The sequence below is a fragment of the Myripristis murdjan genome, chromosome 1, assembly GCF_902150065.1.
Source record: "Myripristis murdjan chromosome 1, fMyrMur1.1, whole genome shotgun sequence".
Classification (NCBI taxonomy): domain Eukaryota; kingdom Metazoa; phylum Chordata; class Actinopteri; order Holocentriformes; family Holocentridae; genus Myripristis; species Myripristis murdjan.
Genome location: NC_043980.1, coordinates 16,211,942 through 16,226,051, shown reverse-complemented (window position 1 = coordinate 16,226,051; position 14,110 = coordinate 16,211,942). Strand labels below are relative to the sequence as shown.

General features: G+C 41.5%; 2 protein-coding genes across 3 annotated transcripts; one reads left to right on the top strand and one right to left on the bottom strand.

The window, feature by feature from the left end:
• Nucleotides 1–1,033: 1,033 nt before the first annotated feature.
• Nucleotides 1,034–8,265, bottom strand: serhl (serine hydrolase like). 2 transcript variants are annotated; one of them, XM_030079145.1, is made up of 13 exons: nucleotides 8,070–8,265; nucleotides 7,429–7,572; nucleotides 6,852–6,965; nucleotides 6,202–6,243; nucleotides 6,076–6,095; nucleotides 5,914–5,988; nucleotides 5,250–5,359; nucleotides 5,065–5,144; nucleotides 4,873–4,907; nucleotides 4,658–4,734; nucleotides 4,474–4,561; nucleotides 3,110–3,246; nucleotides 1,034–1,436 (listed from the first exon to the last, which is right to left on the bottom strand). In XM_030079145.1, the coding sequence occupies exons 1-13, from the start codon at nucleotides 8,125–8,127 to the stop codon at nucleotides 1,394–1,396; spliced, it is 1,023 nt and encodes a 340-aa protein (XP_029935005.1). In that variant the 5' UTR covers nucleotides 8,128–8,265; the 3' UTR covers nucleotides 1,034–1,393. The 2 variants fall into 2 exon arrangements, with proteins under 2 accessions (XP_029935005.1, XP_029935090.1); XM_030079230.1 differs by lacking the exon at nucleotides 1,034–1,436 and having other exon boundaries at nucleotides 2,094–3,246.
• Nucleotides 8,266–10,735: 2,470 nt separating this feature from the next.
• mb (myoglobin) lies at nucleotides 10,736–13,350 on the top strand. The gene is made up of 4 exons (XM_030079462.1): nucleotides 10,736–10,753; nucleotides 11,711–11,796; nucleotides 12,418–12,637; nucleotides 12,982–13,350. Exons 2-4 carry the CDS (start codon nucleotides 11,714–11,716, stop codon nucleotides 13,120–13,122), a joined length of 444 nt encoding a protein of 147 aa, XP_029935322.1. The 5' UTR covers nucleotides 10,736–10,753; nucleotides 11,711–11,713; the 3' UTR covers nucleotides 13,123–13,350.
• Nucleotides 13,351–14,110: the final 760 nt, after the last annotated feature.

The window sequence follows — 14,110 nt, the reverse complement described above, 5'->3', positions numbered from 1 at the left end:
CCCCCTCACCCTTAAAAAAACAAAACTTTATTTAAGGATAGCACAACCTATAGTTTCATTGGCTGATACTGTTAGGGGCTGCAATCATGGCCAATCCTAATCAAATCAAGTCTTACCTCTTACCACATCAGGAGGAACACTCTTCTCCACCAGGGAGCGCAAGAGGGGACAGGACTGCCTGGTCAGTTCTTTTCACTGTCTTGCTTACACAGCGCTAATGTATATAACTCGGGGACTTTTTTAATAGAGTCACTTTAGATCACATCACAATGTTGGAGAGGAACAGCAGGAGTATTGAGCACTGAGCCTGCATATCAGGACAGCCTTTCTGCTGGTCTTTTGTGATGTTAACTAGGACTGAGTGAGATAATGAAGGCAATGAGTTGATCTTCACACAGAAGATCTGATTACATTCCCGGTGGTTTTCGGCGTTTACCGTGACCGCAGTGACTATCTGCATTCGACTAATTCTTGCAAAGCAGTGGTTGATTCCAATTAAATCCTTTAAACTTCATCTTGAAACACTGTTATCGCAAACAAAACCTGTTAAATCTTCTTTTCCGTAGCATCAGATGTGGATTCGCCATGTTAGTTATGACTGGGATGTGTCTCTGTGGCTCACAAAGATGTTTTAGTATTAGAGGTGTCACTGCCGCTGCTTGCACATCTCCCTCTTAATGGGGATCTTCATTATTCAAATGAGATTAAGCAGGACAAGTGTAGGCTTAATGAAATAAAACAGAGACTATGAGGATGCACTGAGCTGTGGCAGTGTGCGTGCTAGACAGGAGAGTGTGTGATGGGGAGGCTGCAGTGTTCAAACCCACTTGGGGAAATGTGGAGGGGGAAAGTAATGACATGCCATTACCACACTGTTTTGTGATACAACTGAGACGTACAACCAATATCAAGTTTCTTTTACAGTTACAGTGACAGCAACTATTGTGCCGTGTTGCTCAGGTTAATAATTTTCCCCATCCTCATATTGTAACCTTTAAATAAAAATATAAAGCGGTAATAGTCACATTAAGGTTCTTTATTGCATTAGTCATCTTTACCATCCTCAGATCGTGGTTGCACTGACAGAAAACAGCATGTCTCCTCTAACTTTGACACAACATGGCTTGATAATAAAGAAAGGCAAACACTTAAGGCTTGCAATAATAAATCCACGGAAACATTTTACACTACACGTGCGTAACAAGTTATCCTTTACCCTTGAGAAACACTGCAGGGTGTTAGTATGAACCAAGAGAGGTGAATGCACGTTAACTCCCAACACTTTTAATGACGCATGTTGCAATGTCTTATGTCCATGTCCTTGAGATAATGATTATGCTGTCCTACCCCGAAAGGTGTCATCACAGATGATTTCTATGTAAATGTTCATTATTCACTCTGTTGAGACTAGCTCAGTCTTCAGCAGATGCCCCAATCTGTTGAAAAATGAAAAATGAGTGAGTGATTGTGTCACTTAAAATGGGGGGCCACAGGTTAATAAAGGTCAACTTGGAGGTTGAGGACATGAAAAAGTTTGAAAACTAAATCAACCTTACACCTTGCCTCTTTTTGATTATCTGTCTGTTCATTAGTTCTGTATGATATGGGAAAAAATATCCTGTGATTAATGTTATGATATTGCAATTGCGATATGATTAACAATTTTAATGGGAGTTACATTTTTGTATCATAATTTCAGTTTTCACAGAAACCCTATTTAAATGGTGATGATGTCATTTTTACTGGAGTCTGTGCCGAGCAAACATGTATTCTAACATCTGAAAAATAGAATCTGTAGGCCATTATACAACCATGTTTTGTCACACATTTTACCTTTATCAAAAAACTGCAGCTCCTGCAATTTGGATAATGCACTTGGCAACACTGCGATTTCGATAATATTTCAATTAATTGTTCAGCCCTCGTCTTCATCCCATCCCTGACACTCCCCTCCCCTCTCGTTCACAGAGCACCCAGACACTCGACAGCTGTTCCCAGGTTTGCTGCCACAAACTGAGGAGGACTTAGCAGGAAACACCACCGATTCTGGTCACAATGCCACCATCACTCAAAGCATCAACACTAGACAAAGATCTCTGTTAAAATGCTTTTAATACTTTAACTCCTCACAAAGAACATAAAACAGCTGGCTGGAAACATAAACAGCTTGTTTAACTGCGGCTGGGGCAAAGAGGTAAATGTACACAGAACAGTGTAAATACAACATCTAAAAACTGTCACTGTCAAATGCCACTTAAGTCAGAACCATGTCAAAAACCAAACGTCAGATGTTAACAGAATAAGTTAGGTCTCCATTCAAGTTAGTCTGTAGAGAAGTACAGTTTATTTGTTCTACTTTGTTCTACTACTACTTTCACGGGCCGTCCAAAACGTGCCTGTGCATGGCCGACTGCTTGGCCTCCACTATCTCTGCTTGCAGCTTTCTGGACAACCGCTCATCCAAACAACTTCACACTCTACATCGCACTTCTTCGGGTCCTCAGCGACACACCCGGCAAGTGTGAAGTCAATCAGATCAACAGTTGTCAAGAAAATCGAAGGAAACACAGACAGACATCAGAGATTTCTTCCATTTTGGTTAGATTAGATGCAGTGTAAGATGTGGATTTAACAGGCTGAGATAAACCTGGAGCTGTTAACAGGTGGAGAGAGAGAGAGAGAGAGAGAGAGAGAGAGACAAAGTGTGTGTTTGTGTTTCCTGTGTGTCAAAGTCTGCCTTCCTGCACTGACCCTCCCCCCATCGCCTCTGAACTGTATGTGTATGTGTGTTCCTTCGATTTTCTGGACAGCTGTTCAGCCGATCCACTTCAAAGTTGACACTGCACTCCCTTGGCTCATCGGCGGTACACCTGCCAAGTCTGAAGTCAGTCAAATGGACGGTTGTCGAGAAAATCGAAATGCAGAAAGACAACAGACGTACAGAGACTCCTCCATTTACAGATTGTTCATGTGTTGCATGAAAAATGTTATGTTAGGCAAGACAGTGACGAACAGTGTAGTGGAATTAAGTGTGAGAGTGAGTTGGCCAAACTGGATGCATGTCTGTGTGTGTGTGTGTGTGTGTGTGTGTGTGTGTGTAGGTTATAACTTGGCTGTCTGAGAGTCTGCAGGGCTCAGCGGCTGTGAGAGCACTTTGCTCTGCAGGAAGTCACAGACGAAGGGAGCGACGATCTCAGGACTGTTCAGGTGAACGTGATGATCGCCGGGAACCGTCACCACCGTGTGCTGAGGCACGGAGAGAGAGAGCAACATGAGAGACTGAAGGTGGAGGTGTACGACTCACACACCTCTATAGCTGAAGAGCAAAAAGAGAAACATTTTTTTCCCACCAACATCTAACTGGAGTGAGACAGGTTATAAATAGAAACACCGAGTTGACGCACATCTTCTGTTCTTCCTTCATCAGCTGAATTTGACCAAGTGCCAGTATGTAGGTCATGTTGAGGTTCACAGCTAGAAATGTTTCTGCTGCCTCTGTGATGTTGGGCTTGTAATACAGTGCTATGTTTGCTTAGCTGGCGTCTATGCAGTCAACTGTCTACAAGGTGCAACTGAGCACAGGCTTAAGACATCAAAGCGCACACACTATGGAGGCAGGTGCACACACACACACACACACACACACACACACATTTTTGTTTATGTACACTGGCATTCACACTGCAAAAAATGCTGTCCTTTAGCCTCATGTTGTGTGTAAAATCTTGTTATGCTTGAAATGAGTGAATAAAAATCCGCCAGTGGGAAGAGATAATCCCACTTGTTTCACTTCTCAAAGAATAAATATAAATATAAATAGGTTCAAACGAGGCATACAGGCCCACCATCAAGAGAATGACTCTTGATACTTGATTTAAGTTGATTAGCACTGGAAACAAGTGGGATTATGTTAGAAAAATGTGCTGCTTATCTTATACTAACTAACAAAGAACAGAGTGCCAGTGCACAATGTTCGAACATAGCGTTCTCATGTATCTTCTTGTTGTTCACGTTCACTCTCACCATAAGAATGCAACTGTAGGATCTTGCACTGTAGCATCTTGCACTGCACCCAACTTATTTCACTTCCTAGGTGAGTCTCCATAGCAACAATGACGTGTATGACTGGACAACAATCATGCACATCATGCACATAAACTTTTTCTTCAGATAACTCTGTACTGTTGTACTGACTTGTCTCCTTGCTGCAAGAGAAATAAACGCAACTGCTTTGACTTCGGTGACTCCGTGTTCATTGAAGAATTTTCCCAACAGATTATCTCCTCCCACTGGCAGATGTTTTTCACTTGTTTTAAAGGAAAACAAGATTTTAAGACTCACTATAAAACTAAATCTCTTGTTAAAATGGTGATTTTTGCACTGCATGCCCTTGCCACACACACACACACACACACACACACACACACACACACACACACACACACACACACACAGCGTTGAGAACACACTCACATTTAGGTCCCTATAGACCTGGAGAAGTGCTGGGATGTATCTCTTTTGTTCTCCTTCGGCAAAAATTTTCTCAAAGCCTTCCTCTGCTCTGGAAACAAAGAAAGGAATGACGTAAGTCTGACACCATGTGCTGTGACATGTTTACTACATCAGAGCGCAGCAGAAATGTGATGAAACGTCTTACAGAACAATTAGGATGCAGGCTTGTATCTTCGACTGCAGCTCCAGACTCTGCTCCAAAGTGATGCGCACAATGTTTTTCTGAAAACATGAATATTAAACATAGGGGCACTGTACGGACTGACTGCAACAAAGTCCTTTGGAAAAAATAATAAGCGGTAAACAGAGATGTGTGTGTGTGTGTGTTTGTGCTGGGGAGGTGCTTCAACAAAAACTTACTAGATTGACTCGAATGTCTCGGGAGAATGCAACTCCTTCAAAAGAAAAACACATTCAATTCCCAACATAAGAGGAGAAGCGGACTGAAATTATTCAGCGAGTGAACTCTGAGTGGCGCGTACTTTGTTTTTTTCAAGAGGAGAAAGATAAAAGGCATAAAAGCAGAGGGAAAGTGGGAGATTAAGAGCGTACCTCCTTCAACTTGAGCTAGACCTCGTTCTAAAAGGATGTGCACTGACTGTTCAGATAGAGTTGGGTTTGCAGCCAATAACCTGAAAGAAGTGAAATACAGTCTTTTGCCAACAGTCGTCCATACAGAAAGAAAATTACTGGATGCCCGACAGTGTAAAAAGCCATCAACTGGAATGGTGCAATACCTCTCAACTGCTTTCTCATAAGTGTAAACTTTCCCCTTCTTTTCTTCTTTCTTTTTTTCAAACTGTACCATCTCATCCAATCCCTGCCTAATCACTTTGGGTATTTCTTTCTGGAAATAAAGAGAGGAAACGATACAAGTCAAAACTATTCCCAGGTTGGGACACACCGCAGAGCTCCCTGCAGAAGATCATAAAAATGCTTGAGGCATAACGCAACAGCACCACAATTTCTAACATTTTCCACTTGACTAGATTTGTGATTAAACCCTTTAACGTCTTTGGATGTACTGATCCATGTTTCTTTCATTTGATAGCAGAAAAAAAAACCTTAGCAGCAGTAACCCTACGGACGACTCAATGTCAAAAACAAATACACTGATGGCTGCAAACAATGCTTTCCATTACTTTGTGAAAATGAATGCCTGAATCAGAATGTCGAGCAATACGAAAACAACAAAAAAAAATCTTTCTACATCAATTAATCAGCCATCCTCAGAAAACCTTCCATCTGAATAGAAATAAATGTGCTGATATTCGACATCTGCTTTGAAGGAGAAAGCATCACAACATTATGGTGCATCACTAGTTTCCCTCAGCGCTAATTATACAACACGCTACATCCGTGTGTTCATCGAAACACGGGGTGTGAAAACTGTTGCAGCACCGGATCTGTGGGAAGGAATCCGTACGAGTCCAGCAGGACGACTGCATCCACCATCTCAGGATACAGAGCGCTGAACTGCACAAAACACAATGGGACAACATGATGCACACTGGAATATCACCCAATAAAATAGTGAAATACTGTTATGATGCTGTTATTTACCATCCCAGCAATGTTTCCCCCTGCAAAAAAACAAGCAAACAAACATTAAAAAATAGTGCACATGTTAAAATAATGCACCGTCAATCTTTCTGATCACTATGATTTTGCCGTGAAGCTGCCACTTACCCATGCTGTGGCCGATGATGGAGAACCTGGTCCACTGGAGAGCTGTGGGAGTCATTTCACAAATCATCAACCCGGCAGGTTCAATATATAACAAAACACGTGCCAGTGTTTGGTCATACAGAGGAGGGAGCGTTCACTGCTGTGGTGCAGCCCTCACAGAGACACACACAGAGCTCACACACCTTTTCACCAGTGGCTCTTCCACAGCTTCTCCATCAATTTTAGTCTAAGTTTCATGACCAAAGAAATAATTTTTATCCCAGAAATGTATCTTTGAAAGGTATGAAAGGTATTTGAAACACTGCATAAGCTTCTCTTAAACAAATGAGCAACAGAAACACACCTAGATTGATTTTCTTAATTACAGTCCAAGCTCAAAACAGATTATTTGAATCTGGTTTGACCGGAAAAAAAAAAAAAATGTGAATGCTGAGTTGATGCTATTTTAGACACATTTCCATGACTTCATCAGAACTTATTTAAGATTATAACTGTCCATAACTTCTCCAGGGCCTGCAATGTGTGTTTTCAAATTCACTAAGTGGAATTTACTGAGGTTTTCTCATGACTATAAACCTAGACCGATGTTTCAACGGAACCATGGCTGCAAAAAAAAAAAAAAAAGTTCTTATCTTCGTGAATTCACACACCATCAATGACTCGGCATACATCCGCCACATATTCAGGAAAGGAGTAGAAGACTCCATTAGGACGATGGGATGACAGACCATGACCTGCCAAGTCCACAGCCACATATCTGCACTCTGTGTGGAGAGAGAGAGAGAGAGAGAGAGAGAGAGAGAAATAAAGACCATCCTGCCAGCGGCTCACAAGCTGTATGCCTCCCTGACTTTTTGTCGTCTTCCAATAACTAAAAAATTTAATTTCCATGACGTGCAATATATGAACATGCCGATTTCGCCTTGACCAAAATTGTAAACAAACTTCAGATTCAGACTTCTGATGTTAGTTAATTACCTTCTTGTACTCAGAGAGCGACATGAGCATAACATGGTGAATAACTAGCTGCTGTTGTTTTGTTTATTTTGATTGCCATGCTATGATATTCCATTACTTGTCCCAGTCTATTAAACTCCCTGACTTTCCCCACATGGAGAAACTTCCCCACTTTACAAACTGATGTTTCCAGAAACTCCTTCAGATCTCTTTGCTTAACGACGGCCACTTCACTGTCCGAGGACAGCACACTTACACATATTTCATTACCTTTGGGTAGCAGGGGGATGAGCGTGTTGAAGGTGCCACAGTTGTCAGCCCAGCCGTGCAGGCAGAGCACGGGGCGGCCGTGGTCAGGGCCCCAGATCCTTCCTCTCATCTCTCCCCAGGGCACTGGAACGACGAGCTCTGAAACTACTCAGACAACACGGGGCAGACTGTGAGTCTGCAGGCCATGAGCAATGTGGGAAACCATATACTACACGCTAAAAGAAGTGTGCTGTGTATTACAAACACTTCAACACTAATAATGGACATTCAAACAGGCTTGACAAGTGCCTTACCAAGCCTTTTGTGATGGTAATCACACTGATGGCACATTAATGTCTCCATTTCATGTGCACAATGGGAACTGATTTTTTCTCCTGTGCATTTTCATGTGGTCATAAGTATTTATCAAATTTAACACCATAAACAAACAATCGCCGGCTGAATTGACACGTAAACAACACAAAACAGTATTAGGTCAAATTTAAATTGTTCTGAGGATTGGTGGCGAGCTGTTCCCGCATTTTTCTAACTTCTGCAAAATCAGCTAATAAATTTAAAACCGCTTTAACAAATGCCACACCTCCTCGTGCAGTAAAGACAGGCTCACAGACAGGCAGATAGAAAGTGAGACAGACAGGTACCTGCTTGTTTCACTATGCCGGACGTCACAAAGTGTCTGACGCCTTTCAGAGTTTGCATGATCCTTAAAAAATACGTCCAGGTCACCAAGCGACTTGAATATAGTCGATTTTATTTTAAACCGAAAGAGGAAATGACTAAGAAGAAGACAGCTTCTTGACAACTTCTTCCAAAGACTCTCAACTTTGATAGAGCTTCCTGTTATCAGCAACGTGCTGCAACCCGAGGATTTCATTGGATAAACAGATACATGGGGCTACAAACTGGACCAATCGCCGGAAGAGCTGGGCGGGCCTTACCTCTCACCCAGTTGTAATACCATTGCTTCGCCGCTAGGGGGCTGAGTTTACAACTCCCAGTAAACCCACACGTATGACACATTAACAGTTAATCCACATAATAATCCTCAGGCCAAAAATTATAAACTCGTTCTCTGGTTCCTGCGGGTAAAATAAACGGAATAAACGGAAACTCAACGGTTACTGATGTAACAAGATTAAAAAAAAAAAAAAAAAAAAAAAAAAAAAAAAAAAGCATCCAAAACTGCAAAAAGGCATCCTCAAGCAGCTCGAGGAACATAACAGCCTTACAAATGCATAAGTTGCATAAGTTTAAAAAAAAAAATACTGCATGCTGTTACAGTGTTATTACACTGACAGAGATTAAAACTGCAAAATGAAGTTAAAAGTAAGACGCTATATTGGCCTACAATATTGTATAACAAGGCTATACTGTACAGTACCCTGCACTGGTGTTTATAGCTCAGTGTGCTAATGTGCAAAGCAGTTTTGACTGCATCAGTACATATGTAACAGCCACAGTGTGTGTGCTGTCAGCATATATGACAGCAACAGATATAACAACAATAATTACATATATAATAACATATCATCTATACTTTAGCAAATATACACACTGTTTCCTCTGTATATGTTTTGACTGTTTTGACAAAATGGTTTCAAAGAGAAATTACTTGAAACTGCAAGTGATGGACCTATTCATTGACACTGGTTTAACACACTTGACATTTTCATCATGTATTTCAATTAAAAGAAGCTGGTTGTATTATTTTTTAACTGCTACATCCTAACTAATCATTTGTATGTGCATTATGCGTCACAGTGCAGCCTCTCTCTGAAATAATCAACAGTGGGATCATCCATGGCCCAAAGGGGAGCGCCCGGCTGCCACTGCAGGATTATGGACCGATGAGAAGGGTTGTTGTGAAATTTTATTTCTCAAATGATCATTACAATGGTTTTGTTATCAAAAAAGAAATGCACGTTACTGTTGTGTCCACAGATTTATCATCATAAGTTTGCAAATGGAAAATAAGAGCAGCATCTCTCTCATTGCTCACTGGTGATTTCAAATTCATTAGTGAATGAGCAGTCACTTGTCCAGCAGATGGCCACAGAGATGGATATTAAAAGCAGTCCAGATCCAGATTTGGAAATCCTGATCTTGAGGTGTCTGGATCAGCATCAACTAATCTGAAAATGTTTTGAGACACTGGATCAAAATCAATGAGATCATCTTGATGCTGTATAGGGAAAAAAATGGGCTTTGATTATCGAGACCGTTCAGATCCAGATTAAATGTTTTGAAAACTGGTCACAAAAGAATATTAAACTCCCCCCGAGGTTTCCCCAGTCAGCAGATCCAAATATCACTGAACTTTAATGGTAGTTCACACAGTTCAAGAGTCAAAGGTGGTCTCAGTCCACCGCTGATCAGGCACTGCTAGTCCTGTATTTCATTTCCATTATTTTGTCCAGCTCTTGTACAGTATGTGTTGCTTTGCAGTCATGTTTGCCACTATAAAAAAAAAATACTGACATTATTGAACATATGCATAACACACATCTTTTTCTTGTTTGTTTTCTTTATATAAAATCACTGTAAAGCTTCCAGTGCAGCTTGGTATTACTCAGCTTCCCAACATCCATCCATTTTCCATATCTGCTTCATCCTGTTCTGGAGCACAAGCTGCAGGAGCCTATCCCAGCATGCACTGGGCAACAGGCTGGGAAATAAGTTGGACAGGTCAAAATAGACAATGCACCTCAAATAAATGAAATGCGCTCCATCCCATTAGTAGGCATAGGGATGCTGCAGACAATATATAAAGGTGTCTTCACTTACTTTTTAAGTAGCTGGGCCAATACCAAGGATCAATAATTTGTTTTAGTTCTAAAAATGAGTACACTTCTTATTTTAACCAAAGTTTCCAGTTTCTCTGAGATACTTTTACTTAAACCCAACACTTCAGAGGTTTTTTGCCAGGCTATTACACAGCAAATAGGGTATAAATAGATGAATGGGATCTTCATTATTCCAGTAAGGCAGAAGCACAGAGTATAAAGGCTTTGTGGTATAAAACAGGAAATAAAAAAGACGCACAGAGTGACATATCATCATGTCAGAGTTAATATTTGCATGGAAGCGCATTAAAAGGTTACATTTGACGTGAGAGAGGATGTGCGGGTTAAACTTGGAGGTGTGTTCATTATTTGAGGAGACGTGCAATGAGAGAGGTACAAGGATGGGTGGGCTGGCATGAAAGGGAGATATGACGGAGGGGGGTGGCAGTATAAAAGTTCAGCTTTGGAGACAGGTCATGTCATAAAGTACATCACAAGACTCTGGTACTGAAATACAAGATATTTTACTGCTTTGCTGGTACGTACTGACTTTTTAATGGTTGTTGTAGTTTTATCCTTGAATTATTTTGCTTTATTGATACCACGCACACATTTTTAATAGTTATAAAGAGTGAATGAAAAAGAAAACTACTCTGTCAAAGAAAAGATAAGCTGTAATGCCCCCTGAAACTTTATAATAAGGAGTTTCAGAATAATACAAAGCATCAGTTGCTTTGTATTATTCACTGTGGATATCTCCTATTTAGGATGCAGAAAAATTGGTAGGTAAGGTTTTACTGGGTGAAGTGAAAAGGAGGAAAGGGTCATTGTGAGGGTCACTGGGAAAAAACTGACCAAGGGAGCTTATCAGGAGCAAAGAGGTAAGGCAGGTAGCCTTTTTCAAAAAGTCAAGGTCATTTAAATATGGACTATTCACTGTCACTGACCTCGATGGGGAAGATTTCTTTTGCTGCACTTGGGCTGGTGTTTTTGATGCTTTGCTTTCTAAGAATTACTGTTTTCCATGCAGGAGCATCAAAATCAACAGTGCATATTCAGAAAAAAAAATCCACTGTGGATTCACTTTTTATGCATTATGCAATTCTACCTTGAGGTCGTCTCACTACATTACAAACTCAGTGAGGGGAGCTAATGCAATGTTTCCACCTCTTTCTAGTAATGAGTTTTATTTTGCCCTCAGATGAACAGTTCCTCGGCTTCTGGCTCGCTGGTGTTCCCTCCTCCTCCTCCTCCTCCTCTGCTATATTTATCTCCCTCCTTATACTACAATGTGTTTCAGCTGCAGCCAACATTTTAGGGTTAAGTTAGAGTATCAAGCAGGCCACTTGTCATGCCATCGTCCTGTCGTTTATGGTTGATATAAGCGACTCAAATGTTGTGCTCTCAGGATTTGTCTTGGTTCTGGTTCATTGTACCATTCATATTCCACAGATGAGGGTTCTGTAATTTATTGATCATCTTCCATCCCCCTTTTTCAGATCATGGCTGACTTTGACATGGTGCTGAAGTGCTGGGGCCCAGTGGAGGCCGACTACACCACACATGGAGGCCTGGTGTTGACCCGGTGAGTTGATATGAGAAGACAAGTAGGGACACACTAGAGGACGTTCCCTCCTATTTTCAGTCTTAAAGAGTTTCCCCAGAGTCGTAAGGAACTTGCAGGAGAATCCGTCCTTTGGTGTCCAGCAATTCGTTTTTTACTGCTCCTGCAACTCTAGGACTCTTACGACAAGATCAAACATGTTTGATTTTGTCATAAGGTTGGGGTTTAGGATTTAAATACAAGAAGATAAAGCAGAGGAAACTGTTATTGTATGCACAGCTGTGTAGATTCCTCCCAACCCCCGAAACCCCATTTGTCAAATCTGACACCCTCTATGATAGAAAGCACCGTGAGATGTAGCAAACTGCAGTTAAGTGTAACAAATCCTGCAACTCTGAGTTGGAGAAAGCTGCCTAATGTGTCCCTCGGTTTAGCAGTGCAGACTTGATTCTCATCCACCTAATTGTACAGGCCTGGTTGTGAATTATCTCTGATGAATAATACCAATCTATTGTTGCTGGGTCAATCAATAATTTAAATTTTGCTCTCACTCTTATACCTACTGTGTGCTTACCTCCTTGTCTCTCCCTTTCTTTCAGTCCTGACTCTTTTTTCTGTCTCTTCTCTTCTCCTCTCCCTAAGTTTATTCACAGAGCACCCAGACACCCAGAAGCTGTTCCCCAAGTTTGCTGGCATCGCCCAGGGTGAGCTGGCTGGCAATGCAGCTGTCTCTGCCCATGGTGCCACTGTCCTGAAGAAGCTCGGTGAACTGCTAAAAGCCAAAGGCGACCACGCTGCCATCCTCAAACCCCTGGCCACCACCCATGCCAACACACACAAGATTGCCATCAATAACTTCAAGGTGAGGCTGTTTTACTTGCCTTAAGTCAACGAGCAAGTGGATGTTTCGACACATGTGTCGGCCCTGATTCTTGCCAAAGCCTAAAATGTCTGTCTTCAGTCAGTCTTCTTGATTTGATTTTTCATTCCTTCTTAAATAGTAACCTTGACTAACTCTTCTCTGTTCACCTCAAAGAAATCATTTTCATCTGGATTCTCTTCAAACATCTCCATCCTATGTGTATTGAAATACTATGCAAAAATGTTCCAGCAGCAGAATTTATTCAGAGTCAGACCTGGGCCACTGGTGTCATAATCTTGGTGCAAAAGCAATCGGTGTAATTTGTTCCTTCTCCTCTTTTTCAGCTGATCACTGAGGTCATTGCTAAGGTCATGGGGGAGAAGGCAGGGCTTGATGCAGCAGGGCAGGACGCCCTGAGGAAGGTCATGGCTGCTGTTATTGCTGACATCGAGGCTGTCTACAAAGAGCTGAACTTTTCTGGCTAAAATCTGAAGTCACTGAGGGCACACCTGGGTAGAAGAGGACAGACAACAGTCAGAAGAAATCTTACCAGCTACAAGTCCATCTATGAGAATTATAAGGTGTCAACTTAACTCTGCTTAGTAATGAATGAATTGCTCTGGTCTTGCAATTAAGTTAATTAAATATGACTCTTGTCCTTTTTTATTGCAGTTTAATGAAATTGCCTTTATATCACTTGCTTAGCCTGCAGCATGTGAGCTTCAGCATATTGTATGCCTGAGTCACACTGTACCAATAAACCTTCTGTTGCACTGTCCTGCAGATTACTATTATTTTTATTTGTCATCTCTCCAAGTTTCCTTAATGACATGGATACATGATTCTATGAATATCCCAATACTAATGCTTCACACACACACACCACACATATATGCACACACTCTCGGTGATTATACTACAGGGAGCCTATTTTTGTAGTCGCCTCGTTTGTCCTCTGTACTAAATGACTAAGGTAAAAGGGCTATAAATCAGTGTTGTTAAACTAATTGCTGTTCATTACAGATGATGAAGTGTTAGAGTAAGGACATCTTTGCCAAAATGTGTGGTCTAAAGGCCAGTACAGCCCATTATTATCAACCAAATCAGTTCAATAGTTCAAGAGCTAGGGCATTGGGTCATTACCTAAATTCTTGAACTCCTCTAGGTGCACACACATACACTGGCAGGAATGTACGCCTATCATATATCACATATTATATATCATAATAACCCACTCCAGCCATACCCGTGTCCCCTTCAGATATCTGTCTTTCCGTTCTGCCTTGGCTCCGTTCTGTCTTGTGGACGTGACTCCTCACAGTGCAGTTCATCTCTGGCAGGCCAGGCTTTGCCGTTACTGTAGGAGGCTCTGTGCCGCAGCACAGCTTCTATGGGTCACATGACAGAATGGGGGCAATGGGGACAAAGATTGCCATAAGAGGGCCCAATAACTTCAGAGATTTTAGGGCCTCA

Excerpts from the sequence above, each read along its gene's own strand:
- serhl (XM_030079145.1), bottom strand. The coding sequence starts at position 8,127 with ATGCAAACTCTGAAAGGCGTCAGACACTTTGTGACGTCCGGCATAGTG. Across the intron at positions 6,096-6,201 it reads CATCATCGGCCACAGCATGG|GGGGAAACATTGCTGGGATG; the intron begins GTAAGTGGCAGC and ends GTTTTTTTGCAG. Across the intron at positions 5,145-5,249 it reads TATGAGAAAGCAGTTGAGAG|GTTATTGGCTGCAAACCCAA; the intron begins GTATTGCACCAT and ends CACTTCTTTCAG.
- mb (XM_030079462.1), top strand. The coding sequence starts at position 11,714 with ATGGCTGACTTTGACATGGTGCTGAAGTGCTGGGGCCCAGTGGAGGCC. Across the intron at positions 11,797-12,417 it reads GGAGGCCTGGTGTTGACCCG|TTTATTCACAGAGCACCCAG; the intron begins GTGAGTTGATAT and ends CCTCTCCCTAAG. Across the intron at positions 12,638-12,981 it reads TTGCCATCAATAACTTCAAG|CTGATCACTGAGGTCATTGC; the intron begins GTGAGGCTGTTT and ends CCTCTTTTTCAG.